We start from the raw sequence: 24,279 nt of genomic DNA on the forward strand, positions 1-24,279 counted from the left end.
CTAGGGAAGAAAAACTTTCTGAAATGAAAAATACACAGGATAAAATGAACTAAGATTATTGAGATTAAGAGCATATTTAAAAATACAAGAAAAGACCAATGAATTTGAGGACTGAGAAATAAAAATTATTTAAAATGAAACCCAGAGAAAAGGCAAAAAAAATGGAAAGAAACCCCCCCCCCCAGAGCTTTAGGGACCTATGGGACACTGTCAAGGAGTCTAACATATACATAACAACCACAGCTCCAAAATGAGATGAAACAGAAAAATATTTGAAGAAATTAGCCAAGTTTTTCACATTTAATGAAAACTAGAAACCCACAGATCCAAGAAGCTCAAGGATCCTGAAGTAAAATAAAGAAAACCATGCTACATCACATTATAATCAAATTGCTGAAAACCAGTGATAGAGAAAATATTCAAAGCATCTAAGAAAAAAAAAGACAGATTTATAAATGGAGAAATAAAGATTTAGAATGGCAACAGGCTTTTCATTACAAACTATGCAAGCCAGAAAGCAACAAAATTACATCTTTTAAGTATTGAAAAAAATTCTATATTCAGCAAATACATATATGTATATTTTAAATCCTCACTTGAGGATATGTTTATTGATTTTTTTTTTTTGAAAGAGGAGAAACATCAATCGGTTTCCAACTTGGGATCGAACCAGCAACCTAGGTATGCGCCCTGACCAGGACTCAAACCCGCAGCCTTTTGGCGTACAAGACAACGCTCCAACAAACTAAGCCACCTAGCTAGGGCTAGCAACAATATCTTTAAAAAATAAAGGTGCGGTTCCACTTCCAGCATGGCAGAGCAAATCCTCTACAGCAGTGGTTCTCAACCTTCCTAGTGCCGCGACCCTTTAATACAGTTCCTCATGTTGTGGTGACCCCCAACCCTAACTAAAACATAGTGATTAATCACAAAAACAATATGTAATTATATATGTGTTTTCCGATGGTCTTAGGCGACCCCTGCGAAAGGGTCGTTCGAACCCCAAAGGGGTCACGACCCACAGGTTGAGAACCGCTGCTCTACAGCCGCCCTCTCTTGCTAATAACAGATAAAAATCCTGTGTAAAACATAAAAAGTAACGTAAGAGCTATAAAAATTAAACAAAAGCAGATATATTATAGAGGAAAGTCAAAACTTGGAGAAACACCCACAAAAGTGAGTTTCCTAGTTTTCTTTTTTCCTATTTTCTCTGCAGGTTTGCCTCAGTTACAGACATGATGGAGGAGAAGGATGCGTACCTAAAACTTCAATAGAAACCTCATCTGTCTATAGACAGAAACCAGGAAAGGGGGCTCCTGCTGGTTAGAAAGCATAAGAGGGAATCCTAGACAGACCAGGAGAAAGTGCTCTCTAATTCTGCATATAAAAGCTGTGCAATTCTCAGGCTCACCCCTGAGCTGAGCAAGCATGGAACAGATAAAAAGAAGCAAAGAAAAGCTTTAAGACATAAACCAATATCTGAAGCACAATCCAATTCTCTAACCCTGAAGTGGTGTATGTGTGGGCCAGATCCGAAGCAGCATAGAAAAGCCTCGAAAACTTAACTGATATTGAAACTGCTTCCCATAGAAGGTGAGACAGAACTTGCAGCCTTAATCCAACTGGGTTGACTGCCTGCTAAAAAACAAAAACAAAAAAACAAAAAACTCCAGAGGATTATTACTGAATCCTAAGTATACACAACATAATATTAAAAATATCCAAGATGTAATCCGAAATTATTCAAATTATAAAGAACCAGGACATACACAGAACCAGAATACATGATAAAACAAGAAAATGTAACAAATTCCCTCAAAGAACAGGTAAACAGATGCCAGAGATGACACAGGTGCTAAAATTATCAGACTTTAAAGCAACTATTATGACTATGCTTCATGAAAAAAGGTAAACACACTTAAATGAACAGAAAGATGAAGCTTCTCAGCAGAGAAACTGAAACTAGAAAAAGAACCAATTAAAACATTTAGATGTAAAATACATATTATGTAGAATTAAAAATTCACCAGATGGAGTTAAGAGCAGAATGGACTGAGACAGGAGACCTAAAGATAAAACAACAGAAAAAAAACCAGGAAAAAAAAACAGGGACCTGTGGGATAATATAAAAAAGTCTAACATTTGTGTTTCGTAGTCCAAGAAAAAGGAAAAAGACACAGGGACAGAAAACAATTTGCAAAATAGAATGGCCAAAAACTTCCAAATTTGGTGAGATTCAAGCTCAGCAAACACCAAACAGGATAAACTCAATGAAAATAATCATGCTTAGATGTATCAAATCAAACTACTGAAAGCCAAAGATGAGAAAAGAAGCTGGAGATAAACAACACATTATAAACAAGTGAGCAATGATTTAAATGGCCACAGATTTATTTCAGAAACCATGGAGGCCAGAAAAAGGGGAATAACATCTTTAAAGTATTTAAGAACTATGAACTCACCTGGCTGGTGTGCTCAGTTGGTTGGAGCATTGTCCCATAGACCAAAAGGTCACGGGTTTGATTTCTGGTCAAGGCACATACCCAGGTTGCAGGTTGGGGCACATATGAGAAGACAACCAATCAATGTTTCTCTATCACACTGACATTTCTCTCTTCTGTCTCTCCTCTCTTCTCTCTTCTCTCATCTCTCTTCTCTCTCTCTCTCCCTCTCCCTCCCCTCGCCCCTGCTTCCTCTCTCTCTAAAAGCCAATAAAAAAATGTCCTCTGGTGAGGGTAAAAGAAAAAAAAGAACTATCAACTCAATATTCTATATCCAGCAAAAATATCCTTCAGGAATGAAGGAAAACAAAGAGAACTTGTCACCAGGAGATCTGCTTTAAAAGAAAGGCTAAAGAAAATTCTTAAGACTGAGAGAAATACCAGGAAAAAATTTGGTTCTTCAGGAATAAAAAAAAGCAACAGGAATGGAAAATATCAAGGTAAATATAAAATATATATTTTTCCCTCTGAAGTTCTTTAGAATATGGATGACTGTTACAAGTAAATATTATAGCATTGTCTGGCGGGGCTTTCAATGTATGTAAATGTAATACACATGGAAACTGTGATATCAAAGTAAGAGTGGGGGCTGGTGATTAAATAAGCCTATACAGTAGCAGAGCTTTTATATTTTGTTTAGGTGGCACAACACTATCTCTAAGCAGACTGGGAAAAGTATGTAAAATGTGAATCTAGAGCAACTGTCAAAAATATACAAAGAAAGATAACCAAAACCAACTGATAAATTAAAACAGAATATTAAAAATATTCCAATTATCCAAAAGAAAGTAGAAAAGGAGGTACAGAAAAACAAAAAAGAAGGGGAGAAAACAGAAAATAAGTGGTAGAGCTAAAGAAAAAGTATATCAGGTATTCCATCAAATGTATATTGTTTAAACACCAAATAAGAGACAGAGATGGTCAAAGTGGGTAAGAAACAAGACCCAATTATAAGCTTTGTACAAAACAGCCACTTTAAATATAAAGATATAAATAATTAATAGTAAAAGGATAGGAAAAGATGGACATGTAGACACTAAGAAGAAAATCATGGTGGTTATATTAATAACAGGCAAAACAGACTTCAGAACAAGGAATATTACTAGGGATAAAGAGAGACATTACAAAATGATAAACAGGTTAATTCACCTAACAACAGAGCTACAAAAGGCATGAACCAAAAAGTTAAAGAACTAAAAGAAGAGATCGACTTTTAGCCAAGATGGAGGCTTAGACGACACACTTGGTCTCCCTCTACAACTAGAGAGGAATACAACTACTTCAAAACAAAAGATAACTAGAAATTCCAGAAAATAAAACTACACGGAAGCCCAACGTATGAAGTTATAAACCAGCGGCGCCCTTTGGGCAGGTAGGAAGAGCGAAAGGGGGCAGTGCTGTTTGTGGTCGCACCAGGGACAGCGGCAGGGAGAGCAATCCCAGCGGCAGGGAGGACAGTCCCGGCTGCAGTCGAACCCCCGGCAGCTTGCAACCCCAACGCTGGGGAAAACAGCCACCACATCGCCTTGAACAGTGAGGCCCAGGTGGCGGGAGGACGGATCCCGGTCTCCTAGCGGAATAACTGTGTGAATCCATCTTGGACCCCCGCCCCCACAGAAAGCCCCACAGGGCTGCGAAATAGGTTGCGGATAGGCGCCGGTCGCTGGGTTGTGACGACAAAGCACCACGGAGCAGCGAGAAAGGTTGCGGAACGGCGCCGGGTCGCTGGGTCGCTGGGTCGTGACGAGTACACAGGCACTGCCCCCTATAGCCGGCCCAAGAAAGCAAAACGCATCTGTCAAAATGAGGCAGACAACTATAGAAATCCCGGTGGCGCAGCTCACCAGGCAACAGATGAGGAATCTGACAGATGAACAAATAAGAAACCTGTCAGAGGCTCAGTTCAGGGCCATTGTTATCAGGTGGCTTACAGAATTAACAAAAGATCTGGAAAAAGATGAGAAAGAATCGAAAAACACTCATACTGAAAGGAACAAAACCACATACGAGACAGATGGTGAGGAAATAAAATCCAGAGTTCAAATCAACAAACCAGAACACAAAGAAGGAACAGTCAACCAGTGCAGAGAGAAAAAACTGGAAGCAAGGAAAATGATGCAGGATCAGAAACCTCTGGGACAGCTATAAAAGGCCCAACATAAGAATCACTGGTTTGCCGGAGGGCGAAGAAGATGAACTAGAAATTGAAAAATAAAGTGAAAATATAATAAAGCAGAACTTCCCAAACTTGGGGAAGGAATAGACTTACAGGTCCAGGAAGCACAGAGAGTTCCAAAAAAACTGGACCCAGGGAGAACCACTCCAAGACACATTATAATCAAAATGTCAAAAGTTAAAGATAAAGAGAGAATCTTAAAAGCAGCAAGAGAGAAGAAAAGAATCATGTACAAAGGAGTCCCAATTAGACTATCAGCTGACTTCTCAAGGGAGACCCTGCAGGCAAGAAGGGACTGGCAAGAAATATTCAAAGTAATGAAAAGCAAAAACCTACAACCACGAATACTCTATCCAGCGAAATTGTCATTCAGAATAGAAGGGCAGAGAAAGTGTTTCCAGGACAAAACAAAACTGAAAGAGTTCATTAGATCCAAACCACTGTTATATGAGATGTTAAAGGGACTGGTTTAGAAAAAGGAAGATCAAAACTATGAAATCTAAAATGAAAACTGCATCACAAGAAACAACAGAAGCTAGGGAATTGAAACAAAGGCAAACTAAACAGGCAACGAGAGTGGAAAAAGAACTATAGGTATGGGGAACATATTGGGGGGAGGTCAACAGGGAGGGGGAACGGGAAGAGGGAGGGAGATGATATAGGAATTAAGGATCATGGTAGGAGGGAATGGAATAGACAGAGAGAGGTTGAGAAGAACTATATGCACAACTAATGGACATGGTCTAAAAGGGGGGGACAACTGGAGGGAGGGCGGCCACCGGGTGGAGGGGAGCAGAGGGAAGGGAAATTGGGACAAATGTAACATTATAATCAATAAAACACATTAAAAAAAAAAAGAACTAAAAGAAGAAATAGCAAACCTACAATTAGAATTTCAATAGTCCTCTGTCCCTTTAGAACAAGTAGAAAGATCTGTGAAAACAGAGAACATTATCAAACAACCTGACCAGACTGAAACTTATAAAACACTCCACTCCAAGATCAGAATACAAGTGCATAAGGAACATTTACCAGGATGGACCATATTCTGGCCCATAAAACAAGTCTCAATAAATCTGAAAGCACTAAAATCACACAAAGAATATCCTTGAACTAAAACAGAACTAAACTAAAAATTATTAGCAGAAAGATATCTTTAAAAATCTCCAAATATTTGGAAATTAAAAAACATAATCCTAAATAACCCAAAGATCACAGAAGAAATCACAAGGGAAATCAGAAAATATGTTGAACCTTAGTAACAATGAAAACATAGTCAATAAAAATTTGTGAGCTGCAGCTAAAGTAGTACTTAAGAGGGAAATTTACAACACTATATATTTATATTAGAATAAAACTTAAATCTTAAGAAAATAACAAAAGAAGAGCAAATGAAACTCAAAACAACATAGAAACAGCAAAAATCAATAAAGTGAAAACAGAACAACAGAAGAAAAAGAAAACCAATAAAGCCAAAAGCTGGTACTTTAAAAAAAATATCGGTAAGCTTGATTGATATACATGCAGCCAGACTGACCAGGAAAAAGAAAAAATACACATTGCTAACATCAGCAATGAAGAAAAGGAAAGCAGTACAGATATCATAAGTGAATATCATAAACAACCATGAAATAAAACAAATTCCTTGAAAGATAAAAACTTCTACAAGTCACTCCAAAAGAATAGATAGCTTAAACAGTCCTACATCTATTAAAGAAATTAAATTCACAGTCAAAAATCATCCAGGAAAGTAAATTCCAGGCACAGCTGTCTTCACTAACAAATTCTATCAAACATTTAAGGGAGAAATAATATCACTTCTAAATAAATTCTACCAGAAAACAGAAGATGAGAGAACACTCTTCCACTTATTTTATGAGGTAACATTATCTGATAACTAAAGCCAGAAAAGAAAATGACATTACAAGAAAATGAAATTATAGCCCAGGTCAGTGTGGCTCAGTTGGTTGGAGCCTCATGCCTTAAACCAAAAGGTTGCAGGTTCAATTCCCAGTCAGGGTACATGCCTAGGTTGTGGGTTTGAGCATCAACTGATGTTTCTCTCCTCCTCATTTGCAAATATTCATGAGGGATATTGAGTTTCATTTAGTGAAAATTTCACTTTCTTATTTGTCAGGTTAACATTTTAATTCCCTTGGCAAATTTGAACATTCCCAGATAGCCTCCTATCTTGTTGCTATAGCTACAGGGGCGTATCTCATTTGATTGTGTACATGGCCCAGTTAAGCAGGTATGACAGGCTCCTATAAAATATCTCTCCCATTGCAACTCTCTTTCCTCATTGAAAGACATCTTTATCCATCTATTAATGGGTGCTAAAGCCTGGAATGTATATGTCTATGATAGCTTCATGTACATATACATATGCCAAAACTTACAAAAAATTGTATATTATCTTATTTTTTTAATACTTATTTATTTGTTTGTTTGTTTTTAGAGAGAGGGGGGATAAAGAAAGAGAGGGAGAGAAACAGTGTGAGAGAATCCACCAGTTGCCTCTCTCACGCCAACTTGAGACCTGGCCCATAACCCAGGCATGTGCCCCAACTGAGAACCGAACCAGCAATCCTTTCAGTCCACAGGATGGCGCTCAATCCACTAAGCTACACTAGCAGGGGCAAAAACTGTATGCTACTGTAAACCAGTGCAGTTCATTATATACCAATTATACCTCAATAAAGATAATAAGTTGGGGATTTTAATAGACAGCTTTACTAAGTGAATTTCTGTTTCGGTGCAATAACAGAAATCTTTCCTGACCTTTCAAACTCCAGGTAGGTTTGACTACTCTACTCAAACTTAGAGGGATACATAACCTCTTTCAGAAATATGTGGTTATACTCTCTATGGCCAAAGAATAAATTTTCAGTAAGCTAATCACCAAAAGGCTTGCAAAATTTTTATCTTAATGCCAACTTCCTCTTGTTAAGTTATGTTAAAAATACATAGGTACATTAAATCTCCTTAAAATTCTGTACCTTCTCAAGTCACACAATGTTCTTCCTTTGGGATCCAAACTCTTCTATTTGCTGCTGTCAGTTTCCACCCACTCTTTCACTCCCATCTAACTGCATTCACTAAATCCACAAGCCTCCCTATTCTCTCTCTTTCTCTCACAAACATCAAAGAAGGACTACAGGGTTGCTAACCACCTTTCTACTGAGACAAATTCTGAGTTCCTGAGGCAAAAAGTCCACATATTCCTTCCTACTGCCTGAGAAGAGGAGACTACAATATTTCTATGCCAAGAAAGGGCACCAAGCAACTACAGAATCTTTTGTAGTATTTTCCTCTTATATGCCAAAAATCACAGCTGATGCGGAGAGAGGAGCAAAAAGAAAAGGGGGAGAGGAGTAAAAAAGAAAAGACAGCTTACCCATGGAGTATAGGTTGTCAAAGCTCTGGTGCATGCGGATAATCTCATAGTAGAGTTCATCATAGCTGCTGGGGGTGGGCAGGAATGTGTCGCCATATGTGATAAACATATTAAATAGGTTCACAATCTAAAAAAAGAAGCAAAAGCCCATATACAGGCATCATGCTATGAAGACTGGAAGGGTGTTATTAGTCTCATACTGTAGCCAGCTCTCACTGGCTTGCAAGAGCTGACTGTTAAATTATCAGGAATTTTGTGAGTTGGTTGTTAAGCAAAGCCATTATTAAAAAATAATTTATATAAACTTACAATTCAATAAATTATATTAAAATGAAGGTAATAAATACTAAAAACTTGTCACTTGCTAATTACTTTGTTTTAGTATTATCTATGCTCTTAAGATTAATTTACACCTCTTCCATCTGGTGTGTTGGAAATATCGTATAATGGTGTGTTACTGCTCATCTTTTACCAACTCTGCATTCAATGATGTCATGTTAATAGATTAGAACTGCCATGGTGGGTGTAGTTTTACCATGGAAATCAGCAAAAGATATAAATCAGGACTACCCTGCCCCAAATGTTAAACATTTATGAACACATTGGGTAATATATCCTGAGAAGACAGTAAAATGGCACAATGCCCTCCTACCACCCCAAATAACCAGTCAGATAATCAGGCATCTGCAATGTCCTTCAGGAACCAAAGGTAGCCATGAAGGAACCACACATCTGGCTAGGACACCTCTAGAGACTTTGCTATATACCGACATAGATACTATACCAGTGCAGTAGTCTCTCACCTGGGACCAAGTCTCACTACTAATACACAGCTATCTGATCTAGACCTGCCCCTGCCAGACAATATATTCTCATGAAAGAGAAAGAGTCCCAGGTTTGCTAAAGACATAGGGGAGAGTGGGGAGCACCAATACAGAGATCCTGATCCAAAAGGAAAATAAAGGTCTGGTTCCACCTATGGCTTAGTCCCCAGAACTCAGCTCCTGCTTCAGAACAGCCCATCTCTGCCTTAGAGTGTATCTTCAGAAAAAGTAGTATTTTTTGGTTACTCACCATAAGGGCTAACGTAAAAATGTTGTGTTTGGCCAAAAGTACAGTCTCATTTGACATAAGGAACTTCAGCAAATTTATCAAGGCTTTAAAGGAGAAAAAAAAAAGACATCAACAAGCTATTCCAAGCATAATCAATAAAGTTAAATGAAAGCAATAAAAATCAGCTAGCTCTACAGAAATCCAAATAAGGCTAGAATGAGTGAGTCACAGCTACTAAGCACTTTTTAAAAGCAGGTAAGGTGGGTGGGTATATTTGAAGAAAGTACTGACCTTCCCAAGCACATGTCTGTTTATCTGCCCATAGAAGGTTTTTTAAAATCTTCTTTTTGTCACTTCTTAAATAGCAATTAAGCTCAGTGATTTGACTATAAAACACATCTTAAGTGTTCTAAATTTACACCCGCATGGTGATTTCCCCATCAAATCTGCTCAATTTGCAGGTCAAAATGAGGGTCCGCAGGCCGGCGCTCAATCCGCTGAGCCACACCAGGCTGCTAGCATCTCATGTCCCCAAGTTTTAGCTATGTATCTGTTTCAAACATCATTACTAAGAGGGACATTTTTCAATTCTAACTGGTCACCAGATGTGCCAGCTATATTAGAGTACTTACACCTGGGCTTCACCTTGGGCTGGGAGGAGAGTTCATGAAAGGGGGAGGGGGGGAAGCCCTTAACTGTTCTAACTGCTCAAAAAAAAAAGTGCAGCTCTGTTCTGTCCTTTCTCAACCATGACAACATTTACTGAAAAGGTCCTCTTTCTGCCTGGCGCTCCTTAATGACAACAGAGAATGCCAAAACCCAAGTAACCTCAGTAAAGAGACTGACAAGTGCCTAGGTTAGCAGTGCAGCTTTAAAGATATTTTGCAAATAAATATTGAGCATAAAAGAAAGTATCAATTGCCTTGTACTCTTTCACTGAAGACTGTGAAATGAATTCTGCTTCTGTGCCCATTGTGACTACTGGCCCTGTCTTAACACTCCTCTTTGATAGGAAACTATGAAAAAGGGGTTCAGCACTGGCCGGTGTGGCTCAGTTGGTTGGAGGATTGTCCCATAGACTGAAGGGTCACAGGTTCCATTCCTGGTGAGGGCACATAACCAGGTTGTGGGTTTGATCCCTGGTTGGGGCATGTACGAGAAGGTGGCCAGTCGATGTTTCTCTCTCACACAGATGGTCCTCTCCGCTCCCCCACTCCCAACCTTCACTCTTTCTAAAAGCAATGAGAAAAATGTCCTCAGGTGAGGATTTTTTTTTTTTTTAAATTTTAAAAAGAAGGGGTTCAGCAGCTACAAGCAACTAGTGGTCCTCCTGTCTTCTCTCCTTCAGCCCTCCTCACTTCCACAGACACAAAAAAAGGCTTGACCTTTTCTTTTCTAAGACCATATCCGCTTCTTTGCCAGCAAAGAAGTCAGTTCTCCCGTGATGTCTGAGCTTTGTGTGGAGTTTACTACTCTTAGAGAAGAGACATGGGCTTTGATATGAAACAGCGGGGAATAATGAGTAGGAGTAAGCTTCTCTGAACACTTGCTGCCTGCCACATAACACCCCTCACTCTCAATCCTCTAAAAGCACGGGTACAGTAAAGCAGCAGCAGGCAAGGAAAAGTACAAGAGCCTGTCTACATTCTGTTTCTAAAGCCTGAACCTTCCCCTCAAATAGCAAAAAAGCCTTGCTCGGGATGAAAGGTGGTAGACATCCTCATTTATGAACTCTTCACCCCTGCTCCATCTCAAATTCTTTGAGGTTTCCTAATGGAAAGGCGAATGAGAGGCAACTGGCCCTTTTGATATGGTCTGTTAACAAGTGATCTGATGGACTGGACCAAAAAGAAAGCTCCATAGGAGGCCATTCTGGATCACACAACCTGCTTAGCTCCTACCAGGAGCTCAGAGAATGAAAGGGACTAGCTTCATATAAAAAGGACTAACACAGCCAAGAACACTCATTAATGAAGATCACTCTGCTGAGTTATTTAAGGGCTGTCCACTCCACCCCCTACTCAGGAGCTTAGACAAGCCCTGTTAATGGATAGAATACCTGACACTCACACTCTATAAACTCACAAGAGAAAAGAGGAAAAGGACAGGTAGCAATGTAGCATTCTGCAAAACATAATAGCTAAAGAGAGACCAAGCCGCTTTTGCACAAATCCAGCAAACACAGCACAGAGATGCAACCTCAGCAGTGGCTGTGTGGTAATTAAGGGACACCAAACCTGGAGAAAAGTGAAAACAATGATTTATTGCCCCTCTGCAGGACTACAGTTAGTCTTGATCTCTGGGATTCAGAGTCAAGAATGACAAAGTGATAAATATTAGGGAAGGAAGAGAGCAATTCTGGCACAATCCAAGAGGTGACCTGAGTCCCAACTGCAAGAGACATCAGCACAGCCAAACAGTAGTAAGAAGGAGATTCTGGCCTGCAATACTGAGTCATTGACAGGGGATATACTGCATTCCGCCCTTGGTAATTTAAGTTAGACCTCCCCTGCTCCATTCCAAAAAAAAAAGACCAAGGTTTTAACACCTAAAAGTAACCATTCTCTAGAGGGAATTTACTAGGCAGCGAAAATGAACAAAGCAACCTTAAAATTGGCTCCCACAAGCCTCTGACATCAGGGACCTCATTCCTCTCCAACAGAGAATGCCCCAAATATCCCATGAAATAGTGCTTTTTTTTCCCCTTCATCAGCTCCCTGACTTTGCACTCATTCTATCAACTGTTCAGTGTTCTATGCATCACAACACATACATTGTCTTATGTCCTCTGACCTGATGTGATGAAGTTGATTATAGATTTTTTTTAGAGCTAGAAAGGACCTTAGAGGCCATTTAATTCAATGCCCTTATTTTTGGATTAGAAAACACCGCCATCCCCAACTCTCCACACCCCAACTAGCTAGTGACTAAATTGGGACTAGAACCTGGTCTCCTGTTTAGTGTTTTTTTCTACCATTCCATTAAGGTTAAACAAATAAAGCTGCCAGATGGAGCTAAATGTTAAAGGGAAGGAACTTTGCCTATAAATGGTATGCTTAAACTTGCTGGCCCAACTGCTACCAACACTTCTCTGGACTCTGCTTTATCACTTTCTCCATCTACTGGCTGCTCCAGGTTATTTTCGTGTAATATTTGGTTCCCTTTTTCTCTTAGTCCTAAGCTACTTAGAGTACAGGTGTTTAATAACTCGTTACTACCTCTCTCTACTACTCACTCTTAGCACCTAAAGACTCCCAGTAGCTTTTCTCAGCATACACCACCTCAACAGGCCCTCGATAGCTCCTCTCACCTCTCTCCTTTATACCTCGCCTCTCACACACCTCTCTCCATTTGTTTCTGCTTCGCCTCCTAGTGTCTTTTAAAAAATAGCATATAACTGTCAACCAAAACTGCTTTTATTCCCCTCGCTCAGGGTTACTGCCTTCAAAATTATATACTACACATGGAATGTGACTGGATCTGGACTTTAGAAGGAGCCAAGATACCCCTTTCTTTATGCAAAATCTGAACTGAAACAAAAAAGTGGGTATAAAGGATTAATAGCTAGGCTCATTCACAGTTACTATGTTACAGAACTCTGCATAGTGTTTAACTGCAGGCCAGAAAAGAGAATAGCCTCATGTCAGGGGCCGGTTCAAGGACAGTAGAGAACTGGCACTAAGGATCTCAGTGCCAACACACAAGTAGAACAGAGCTCATGCTGGCTGGCTCCTGGTTCACCACTCTCCACACATACACATTTTTAGAAAACTGCCCTTGATCCACTTGTCTACTTTGTGCCATCTGGGCACATTACCAGCCAAACTGTTCCAAAAACAGTCACAGAAGTAGCAGTACATAGAGGAAAGAGTTAAGATAACTATAATAGATAAGGAGTCAGTTGTATAAACATAGTACTGTTAATTAGTCACATGCCTTTAAGAGTTTGGTATTAAGTACAAAACATGTAGTCATTATAAACTTAACTGAGCAAGAAGTACTTTTTTTCTTTTTAAACTTTTGACTTACTGTTTCCAATTTTTAAATAATACTTTTAAAAAGGAAGCAGGGGAGAAGAGGCTAACACAAAACTCTTCCTCATCAAAGACTTGACCCCGTAGTCTGAGATATTTCCAAAGAATAGCTTATGTTCTAGAAACTCAAAACTGTGTCAATACTTTGTCTATTAGGTGAGCTACAGCTGTTCATCCCCACAAACCAGAATGGCACAGCTTATTACAGAGAGTATCCTTTTGGATGAGGACTAGCTGGGTAAGTAAGACCTTCTAAGCCTTAGTAGACAATTCTCACTGGCCCTCATCCTTCACAGCCCTAGGAGTAGGCTGCCCCAAAACACCAATGCCAGATAAACATATCGTATAGAGGAATGCATCATATCTTCCTGCTGAGTGACTACTACTACAAGTTAATACCTGTGCCAGAAGCCCACAAATTATTACAAACCTTCTTCTTTTCTCCTGCCCTCTACCCAATATCTTAAGACAAGACACTTAACTACAGAAATCACCTCCCCCAAATTGCATTAATCTCTTTTCAAAGGGAGAAACACAATGGTCATAAATAGCACATGAGGTAACATTTCTTAGGTGCCTACTAGATGCTAGGCATTATGTAAAGCTCTTAAAATACATTATTCTCACTGAATCCTCTTAACTATCTAATGAAGTAGGTATTATTGGTCTATGTAATTTACAGGTTACCACATTGAAATTCAGAAAGTTTATATAAGTTATTCAAAGCCACATAGCTAGTTGGAGCTAAACTGCATTAAGGATGTTGGAAGCAAAATTTTTCCTCTACCCTTCTAGGTTCTTTTTGGCTGGCCTAATAATTAAATTAACAGATCAATAGGAAAAAAACAATCAAATTTAACTTAGTACATACAGGAACCCCAAAGATATGAGGCTCTAAGAAGTGACCAAAGCAGGCAGCTTTTCTACTTTTTAAACAAAGAAACAATTATTTGTAAAGATTTGACAAAACAAAGGTGTTTTGCTTGGAATAGCAAATTAATGAAGTAACAAAGTACGTTTACACAGCTTTCCTGGTCTTAAATTCCCTATCTCTGGTGATAAGGATAACTTCTATCCTCCTAGTATATAGAGGATATCTTCATATGGGAGATTTTTTTCTTACTTTCAGAGGGACAAAGGCAGGTCAGATTATTCTTCTTGCACCTACTGTTTCTCAAGCAACTTTAATTCAAAATAATCAATGTGCCAAAATGGCATATTTTGGGGTGACTTGCCTTAAATTCCATCAAGGGTAACATACTGGAAAGAAAGTACACAAACTCCCCCCACTGAGGTCTATGAAACAGTACTAGTTCCTCCTAAACTTCAATTAAAAAAACACTTGTTGAAGGTGGAGAACTTAGTTATCTAGGGCTAATAACCTATTTTGTTACCCAAAACCTTAACTTTAGTCAGAACTCCACTAATCAGCCCCTCACAGAGCAAGTGACCAACAAATGCATCCTATAAGTTCAAGTTCATTTCTCTTGTAAGCATCTCAAGATTTTAGTACATTGACCTAGGACACTTTAACCTGTACATTCTCAAAAACAAGGGACTGAGACGTCCGGCCAAGATAGAGGTCTAGACATACATACTGCGTCTCCCTCCACAACTAAGAAGAAATACAACTACCTCAAAACTAGAGACAACCAGAAATTCCAGAAAACTGAGCTGCATGGAAATCCAACAAACAAAAATATAAAGAAGAAATACTCATCCAGACAGGTAGGAGGGGCGGAGCCGGGGCAGTGAGGATGCGGTGTGGCAGTGGCGGCAGTCACACGTTTTAAAAAGTCGGGAGGGACACCTGGGGTGTCCTCCCAGCACCAGACCTGACTGCACATTTCACAGTCCCAGCACCAGGGTAAATAAAGCCTCACTGCTTCTGACTGTGCAAACCAGTGGGGGTTGGGGCAGAGGCAGAAACTGCCAGTCTTTCATCAGAGTCCACTTGTTTAAAGGGCCCCCATGGTCCTAGAACATCCGCAGACCCACCCACTCTAGGAACGATGGCCAGGGCAACAGCTAGAGAGGCACCAGTCCCATACAGAAGTGGGAGAAGTGACTGGAAAAAGGACTAGTGCTGAGCAAGCGGCATTGTTCCCTCTCAGACCCCCCACCCCCACATACAGCACCACAGCGTGGTGAAACGGGTCAACCTGTACTGATGAATCCCTAAGGCTCTGCCCCTTACAACATAACAGGTGTGACAGCTCTACCTAAGACACAGAGGCAAACAAACACAGGAGCCTGTCAGAATGAGGAGACAGAGAAGTATGGCCCAAAAGGGGGAACGGATCAAGGTTGCAGTGAGAGAACTAAGTGACCAGGAGAGAGCCAACCTAACAGACAAGGAGATAGCCAACCTAACAGATGCAGAGTTCAAAACACTGGTGACAAAGATGCTCACAGGCTTGACAGATATGCTTGAGTATGGCAAACACATAAGAGACAAAGTGAAGGCTATGCTAAATGAAATGAAGGAAAATCCACACAAAACCAATGGTGATGGGAAGGAAACCAGGGTTCAAATCAATGACTTGGAACATAAGGAAGAAAATAACAGTCAACCAGTACAGAATGAGGAAACAAGAATTGAAAAAAATGAGGAGAGGCTTAGGAACCTCTGGGACAACTTTAACCATGCCAACATCCAAACCATAGGGTACCAGAAGCAGAAGAGAAAGAGCAAGAAATTGAAAACTTATGTGAGAAAATAATGAAGTACAACTCACCAAATTTGGCAAAGGAAATAGACATGCAAGTCCAGGAAGCACAGGGAGTCCCAAACAAGCTAGACCCAGAAAGGACCGCACCAAGACACATCATAATTAAAATGCCAAAGGTTAAAAATAAAGAGAGAATCTTAAAAGCAGCAAGAGAAAAGCAGAGAGTGCATATAAAACCATCAGCTGACTTCTCAAAAGAAACTTTGCAGGCAAGAAGGGACTGGCAAGGAGTATTCGAGGTGATGAAAAGCAAGGACTTACAAACCAAGTTTACACTATCCAGCAAAGCTATCGTTATCATTTAGAATGGAAGGACAGATAAAGTGCTTCCCAGAAAATGTAAAGCTAAAGGAGTTCATCATCACCAAGCCATTATTATATGAAATGTCAAAGGAACTTACTTAAGAAAAAGAAGGTCAAAATTATGAACATTAAAATAACAACAAACTCACAACTATCAACAACTGAATCTGAAAAATAAAAACAAGATTTAACTAAGCAAACCAGAATAGGAACAGAATCATAGGTACGGGGATCATTTGAAGGGTTATCAGCTGGGAGGGCGAAGGGGGAGAAATGGGGAAATGGTGCAGGGATTTAGAAGCATAATCGGTTGGTACAAAATAGACAGGGGGAAGTTAAGAATAACACAGGAAAGGGTGAAGCCAAAGAACTTATATGTACAACCCATGGACATGAACTGAGGGGGCTGCGATTGCTGGAGGGGATGGGGGTACTGGGCAAAGGGGAGCAAAGGAAAAAAATTTGGAACTACTATAACAACATAACCAATAACATATACTTAAAAAAAAAAAACCAAGAGATTGAAAACAAGGACTCAAACAAGTATTTGTTTACCCAGGTAGAGACAGAAAGTAGAATGGTGTTTGCCAGGAGTAGGAGAGGAAGAAGTACAGAGTTATTGTTTGAATTTCAGTTTGGGAAGATGAAAAAATCCTGGAAATGGAAGGCGGAGATGATTGCACACCAATGTGTTATTTAATTCTACTAAACTGTACACTTAAAATTTTTATTTTTTTAAAAAGAGAGGTCAGTGTTTTTCTTTCCACAGGCACTACCTGATCCCCACAAAAACTCCATCCCAACTTTGTACAACGTCAGCATAACTGATTATCAGCTGAAAATTACATCATGATACACAGTACTAAGTATGGGGCCAAACATACAAATGGGGCAAGGAAAGGAGCCACATATACTGAATCAACAGAGAGCCATGAACTTTTGGGCAGGAATGGAAACTCAAAATGAACCCTGAGCAGTCTTCAAGACAACCTTGTGGCAGTCTGCAGAATAATAATCGAAATTCACAAAGCCACCAATGCACTGAAGCACCAACAATATTCTAGGAAATCCTTAGGGATCTGGGTTTGACTTCTAATCTTTGCCATCTTCACTGAATGAGGCTCCAGGTACCTTGATGGTTCCTAGAGTCCCTAGTGAATTCCCAGAGATAGAGACAACCAAATCTATTTTTCACATAATAAGAATTCAGTAACACCACCTGAGGACCCTCCCACCTTACACAGGTCCCCCTCACCCCACAAGGAACCTTGTTTGCCAAAGTGTTGCCTAGCATTTACATATCCCCACATAATGAAGACTTTCCCAGATTGTTTTTTTCTATCCTGTTTCCAATTCAAGGGGAGAGAAAGAAGGCTACAGCAAATTGTGTTGCCATATAGGAGAGTAGAATGAATAATGAATATGGGAACTTATCCAGGACTAAAACCTGTCCCCCACACTGAGGTAAACCAGGTGCACAGAGGAACAAGCCAACCACGGAGAGACACAATTAAGTGGTACCTCAGACGCTTGCCTCAGAGAAGCAGAGGGGAGGTTTAATTACAAACCCAAGTGAATGACATTTAAATAAGATTAAAAACAGGAAGGAGACAGCCTCCAGCAGAGCACAAATAAATGTCTCAGAAGAATCAGGCCAGAGAGAGCTGTCTGTTTGAACAGCTTTTACATGCTATGAAGAGAAAGAGATACAAAGCAAAGACAAGACTCTGTCTGCCAGGCCCCATTTTGTGGCCTGGCATGGAGCTAGGATGAGATGACACAGATCCCCAATCAAAACCCACTCATTAGGGGAAATGGATAAGTAATTTCACAGTGACTGATAGAAGAGAAATATTAGCATTTCACTTGCTTAGGAGGTAGAGGAACTCAAAGGACAGACTAGAAATAGCACTAGTATAACAAGCCAATGCCTCCAAAACCCCAAAGGCTTAATATAAACTCTAGCCAATTCTAGCATCTCTGGATAAAATCACCAATTACTCAGGGAGATTGCAAGCAATCAGCAGGCTCACTGTCAATCAGCAAAGTGGCGCAGGCAGGACTTAGAAGCCAGCACCTACCAGTAGAATAATTTAAAAATACTCTAGGTGGCTTCTCAGAATATAAGCATCTGTCTGGATGCAAACCCAAGCACCTCACTGAAACAGAGGCCAACGAATTAAACAGGAAAATGAAATGGCTTTGTTTGCAAGCTATGAACCTTTCCAGGTGAAGAATGCATATTAAGTACGTACATCCAATGGGAAGACTCTGGGAAGATGGCAAAGTAGAAAGCACTAGGACTCTCTCTGCCCACCTAGATGATAACTGCACTGATAGAATCTGTCTGATTAACTGTTTTGGAAACTCTGGACTCAGATGAAGATTTGCAGCTTCCGGAAGACTTGGATGGTACATTTTGGTTAATTTCAATTTTAGCTCTTAGCACAGTACAGCTACCCATCCCCTGCCCTCAGACATGTGACAAAACCCATAGACTTGTTCCTGGAGCAGCATGCACATAGCTTGTTGAAGATAAGATGGGCAAAAATGACCTTGTCCTCCTAATATGCAATGGCTTTGCACCCCTGCTTCTGATCCTAGGCGTGCAAACACATTGTTGTTGCACCTCTCCCACTATTGCAAGCCCTTCCCCCTCTAGATAAGTGACTTACTGGAGACTTACAGGGCCAGTATCCCTTTTCCTCCTCCTTCATTTTTCACTTTCCCCCTTTAGAAAACCAGACATTAAAGACTAGGGCATTCAAAAACTGCACATACAGGGAAAGTTAGAAAGTGACAGTGCATGCCCAAGAAAAGGCTCAGAAGAGACCTAAGAAGACAGTAAGTTTACAGCTCAAGCTGATCCTCAGCACAAACAGCCTGTAACAATAAAAAACAAACAAACAAACAAACAAACAAAAAAAAACCGATAACAAGCCCTGACTGCTGTGGCTCAGTTGGTTGGATGTCATTCTGCAAAGCAAAGTGAAAAGCTGCCAGTTCGATTCCCAGTCAGGGCACATGCCTGGGTTGCTAGTTCAGTTCCAGGTCAGGGTGCATACAAGAGGCAACAGACTGATATTTCTCTCACACATCAATGTTTCTCCCCCTCTCTTTCTCACTTCTTTCCCCTCTCTCTAAAAATAAATAAATAAAATATTTTTAAAAATTTAAAAAGGAAAACAAGAACAAAACCAGCAACTCTGAGGACGGGGCAGAATCTGATTTCTTGAAACTTGAAGACATTATGTTAAGTGAAATAAGCCTCACAAAAAAGACAAACACTATATGGTTCCACTTACATGCTGTACTTAGAAAGTAGACTCTGATGGTTGCCAGGGGTTGAGGAAAGGAGGGAATGGAGAAGTATTATTTAATAGATACGGAGTTTTAGTTTTACCAGATGAAAAGTTATAGGAAAAGGTGGTGGTGATGGCTGCATAACAATGTGAACATATTTAATACCACTAAACAGTATACTTAAAAAATGGCTAAAATAGTAAATTTTATGTTATGTGTATTTTACCACAATAAAAAAAAGTCAGTCCATCAATAGGCTGAACTGTCTAAAGGCTTCACACACCTCTAGACAAACTGAAAAAAACAAACAAACAAACAAACAAACAAAAAAAAACCATGTTAGGGTCTGTCTTACCATTCTCCTTGTTGTTGAAGTGTATCAGCTAACAGGGAAAATACAGCTCTCAACTATCTCCAATTCCACATTACTTGGAACACTGCAATCCTCACAGTTACTGCCCATCCTCTTATTTATCATGAAAATGAGCTTTTATGTGAAAGTTCCCACATGAACCTTAGACTCTGGGAAATGCAGGATCCTATATACCTCATTCCTATGTAACTGCCTCTAACTAAGCATGCTTAGAAGCCACCGCCGCCTTCTAGGGCCCTATTCCACCTGCTTATTATTTCCAACATTGCCCAACTGAAAGACAGCCAAAACCACTCTTTAAAAAATCTAATACTCAATGAGGCCATGTAGATCCAAAAACTTACTTGCTGCCAAAATGAAAGAAAACCAGTAACAGACCTGTCCTGCTCACTCAGATCCAGAGAACGAAGATACCAGTGAAACTAAATGACATGTTCCTTTAGAACTAGGATAGACACAGCAACAAAAGCATAGCTACTCCTTCCTCTATCTTTCTAAGTAGACAAGATACTAATAGGCCTCTGGATAGGAAGTGACTTCACATACAGAGAAAAGAACAGAGATTGCTCACTCTTTTAGGGGTTTTTAGGTGGTAAACTTTTTCTCCCTCTAACAGGCTAAACCTATTAGAAATTCTTATGTTTTGCTTCTGCCAAGTTTCTGAGGAGATGAGAAAAATATTCAAATTTTGGATTTAGCCAAATGTGGTGAATTGAAAGGAAAAAAATAGTTTCCTGGCTTTCTTTTCCAATCCTGAGCTTTCTATACTGCTATACAGAATCTTTCATAACAAAATTATGGAAAGAGAGAAATACCTTCTAATGTCCTCTATTAGAACTCTTTAACTTTGAGAAGAACTGATTATCCACAGAAGCTAAAAGCCTCCATCTTTCTGCACATGCAAGCAAAAACAGTCTTAATTGGTACATCAAGACTAGCATGCATCTTTTAACATATTCCCTTAAATCAGAGAAAATTGGGGGGAAAGAGGAAGAACAATTTAAAAAGCAATTTTAAAAACAAAACAGCAATAGCAGCTCCCAAAATTCCTCTTCCCATCTACTCTAGCTGTTAACTGCTATATTCTTTCCCACCTGGATACCCTCTTCAAAACTAAAAGAAACAATAATGTAGAGTTATATAAGATGTCACTATTGGAGGAAAATGGGTGAAGGACACAAAAAGTCTCTGTACTATTTTTGCAACTTCCTGTGTATAATTATATTGATATGCAGTTTAAGAAAGAAACTAAACTAAAAGAAGATGACAATTAAAAGTTCAAAAGATAGTTGCCCAAAATCTGGAGGGGCTACCAGTCAAAACTATACCTATATATAGAAATTGCCAGATAACTCTATGATTCAGGTCATTCTTTCATATGACAACACCTACATTATAAAAGCTTCCAATGAAAGGTTCTCGATTTCCAGTCTCAAGGTATGCCTGAACCATGAAGTCATAGGCTTCTGCCAATGACGAGAGAGCTAGCTGGATCCAGAAAGCTGTGACACTCTCTGGGTTCTGCATTTTCCATTTCCCAACGTACAATTTCTCTTTTTCATATAGCTGTGAATGCTTCAGATGCCATTTAACACAGTGGAGCTGAACAGCACGGGGGAATTTAAGGACCTTTCTTCCTGCAGGGAGGCAAATGTTGCCTAGTGATTGGAGTCTGAACAAGGAGTCAGGAACTCTTAGTTCTAATCATGACTCTGTTTAGTATCTGGTTCCATGATCCTCAGCAAGTCACTTATCCTTCAATGCTTCCACTCCCTTCCCAACAAATGGTGATAAAAATAATGACATCACCCACAGATGTAGCGGAGTGAACAGGTATAAAGGATTATAATCCATAAATAAATGTAAAATATAAAATGCCAGTATAGATTCCAGGAGGATCCAGTCAAGATGGCCAGGTAGAAAGGCATGGCCCACCTATTCGCACAACCACATTAAAATTACAACTGAGCCCTAGCTGGTGCAGCTCAGTGGTTGAGCACTAGCCTGTGAACCAAAGGGTCATTGGTATGATTCCCAGTCAGGGCACATGCCTAGGCTGCGGACCAGGTCCCCAGTTACGGACATGAAAGAGGCAACCACATACTGATGTTTCTCTCTCTCTCTTTCCCCCTCCCTTCCCCTCTCTCTAAAAATAAATAAAATCTTAAAATAAAAACCAACAAAATTACAACTAAAATATAGAACAATCATCAGCCACAATGGTCAGAATCAAGTTGAATGAAAGTCTGACAACTATGGAATTAAAGAAACTACATCCATTGAGATGGATAGGAGGGGCACAGACACAGAACAGGCTAGTCTCTCAAGCATGTGTGGTGGATAAAAACTCCAGAGGGATACCCAGGGGCGAGGAATCACCGCCCCACACCAGGCCCCCCTAGCCCAGGGTTCCAGTGCCTGGAAGATAAGTTCCCACAACCTCTGGCTGCAAAAACCAGTCGGGATTGAGTCAGTGGAAGAAATTGCTGGAGCCCAAGCAGTTCTTCTTAAAGAACCCAAACAGGGACTCACCTACTCAGACTCACTCCCTCTGAGCTCCAACACTGGGGTAGCAGCATGAAAGGCACCAGTGGCATACAGGGAGAAACTGAAGTGTCTGGCATCAGGGTGAGCAGAGGCCATTGTCTCTTTTCTAAACCCTCCCCTACAGGACATGCAAACTGGTGCCATATCTGAGACCCCATCAACCAGGCTAACACTGTTTGACCCACTTTGGAGATCCCCAGAGACTCTGCCCCAACCAAATTACAGGCCCACCCAAGCTGCTTGTGCATATGAATAGCTGGTCTTGTCTCAGGCTTCACAACATTCTAAATCCTGTCAAGCAACAGCTGGCTTCAGTGAGCTCCAGGCCTGGCCTAGCAGCAAAGCAGTCAGCTTAGATTCACAGGTTGGCTTCTTGTGGGAATCTCCAAGCCCAGCACAAGTAGCAGCCACCTCAGGTTGCTTTATAGCTCAGGCTGGGTGCCCCGGGCAAAACACAGGTGGGGGCTGACCTTGTCCTGCACCATGGGGGAACCCCAGGGCCAGTGCACCCAGTGGAGAACTACAGACCACGTTGGAACACCACCACCCTGCCCCTGCACAGCTGATCCTCCACAAAAGGCACAGGCTGGTGGTCAGTGGTCCTAGCCAGTCCTTACAACTGACTGGCCTGGGTAAATCCCACCCATTGATCTGCCAACAGCAACCAGGGCTTGTCTGCAAGAGGAAGATGTACTTAGCCCACACGAAGGGCACACATTGAGTACCCAGTTAGGGTGACATGGGAGGCTATGCCACTGGACCCTACAGGACACATACTACATTAGACCATACTACCAAGGCATGAAGTCAAAGCAGCTCTGCTCAATACACAGAAACAATCACAGGGAGGCTGCCAAGTTGAGGAGGCAAAGAAATATGACCCAAATGAAAAAACAGAACAAAACCCCAGAAAAAGAACTATATGAAACAAAGATTGCCAACCTATCAGATGCAATGTTCAAAACACTGGTAATAAGGATGCTCAGAGAAATGATTTACAGCCAAAAAATAAAGAAGAAGTAAAGGTTACACAAAGTGAAATAAAGAAAAATATACAGAGAACTAATAGTGGTGGGAAGGAAGCTGGGATTCAAATCAATGACTTGGAACAAAAGGAAAAAATAAATATTCACCTGGAACAGAAAGAAGAAACAAGAATTGAAATAAATAAGGAGAGGCTTAGGAACCTCTGGGACAACTTTAAACGTACCACCATCTGAATCATAGGGATGCCAGAAGGAGAAAAGGAAGAGCAAGATAGTAAAAACTTATTTGAAAAAACAATGAAAGAAAACTTAACTAATTTGTTGAAGGAAATAGAAATACAAGACCAGGAAGCCAAGAGAATCCCAAACAAGTTGGACCCAAACAGGACCACACTAAGACACATCATAATTAAAATACCAAAGGTTAAAGATAAAGAGAATCTTAAAAGCAGAAAGAAAAAAGCAGAGACTTACCTATTAAGGAGTTCCCATAAGACTATCAGCTGATTTCTCAAAAGAAACTTTGCAGGCAAGAAGGGACTGGCAAGAAGTATTCAATGTGATGAAAAGCAAGGACCTACAACCAAGATTACTCTATCCAGCAAAGCTATCATTTAGAATGGAAGGGCAGATAACATGCTTCCCAGACAATGTAAAGCTAAAGGTCATCATCACCAAACCATTATTACATGAAATGTTAAAGGGACTCATTAAGAAAAAGAAGGTCAAAACTATGAACATTAAAATGACCACAAACTCACAACTATCAACAACAGAACCTAAAGAAGATAAAAGCAAAAACAAACTAAGCAAACAACCAGAACAGGAAGGGGATCGTAGGTATGGGGATCAACTGGAGGGTTATCAGCTGGGA

General features: G+C 40.2%; 1 protein-coding gene across 4 annotated transcripts in view; it reads right to left on the minus strand.

Annotated features, from left to right (window-relative positions):
* Positions 1-24,279, minus strand: part of ARMH3 (armadillo like helical domain containing 3) — a 205,219-nt gene that overhangs the window by 101,313 nt on the left and 79,627 nt on the right. For 3 of the 4 annotated variants that reach the window (XM_090278461.1, XM_090278462.1, XM_090278463.1), the window contains 2 exons: positions 9,149-9,231; positions 8,075-8,201 (listed from right to left, as the gene is read on the minus strand). The exons of the other annotated variant lie outside the window; for it this stretch is intronic. In XM_090278461.1, coding sequence (XP_090134587.1) covers positions 8,075-8,201; positions 9,149-9,231 — 210 coding nt within the window. The remainder of the gene's footprint in view (positions 1-8,074; positions 8,202-9,148; positions 9,232-24,279) is intronic. 4 annotated transcript variants of the gene reach the window in all.

This window comes from Furipterus horrens, unplaced genomic scaffold (genome assembly GCF_987537825.1).
Source record: "Furipterus horrens unplaced genomic scaffold, mFurHor1.1.pri manual_scaffold_5, whole genome shotgun sequence".
In the NCBI taxonomy this organism is placed as follows: Eukaryota; Metazoa; Chordata; class Mammalia; order Chiroptera; family Furipteridae; genus Furipterus; species Furipterus horrens.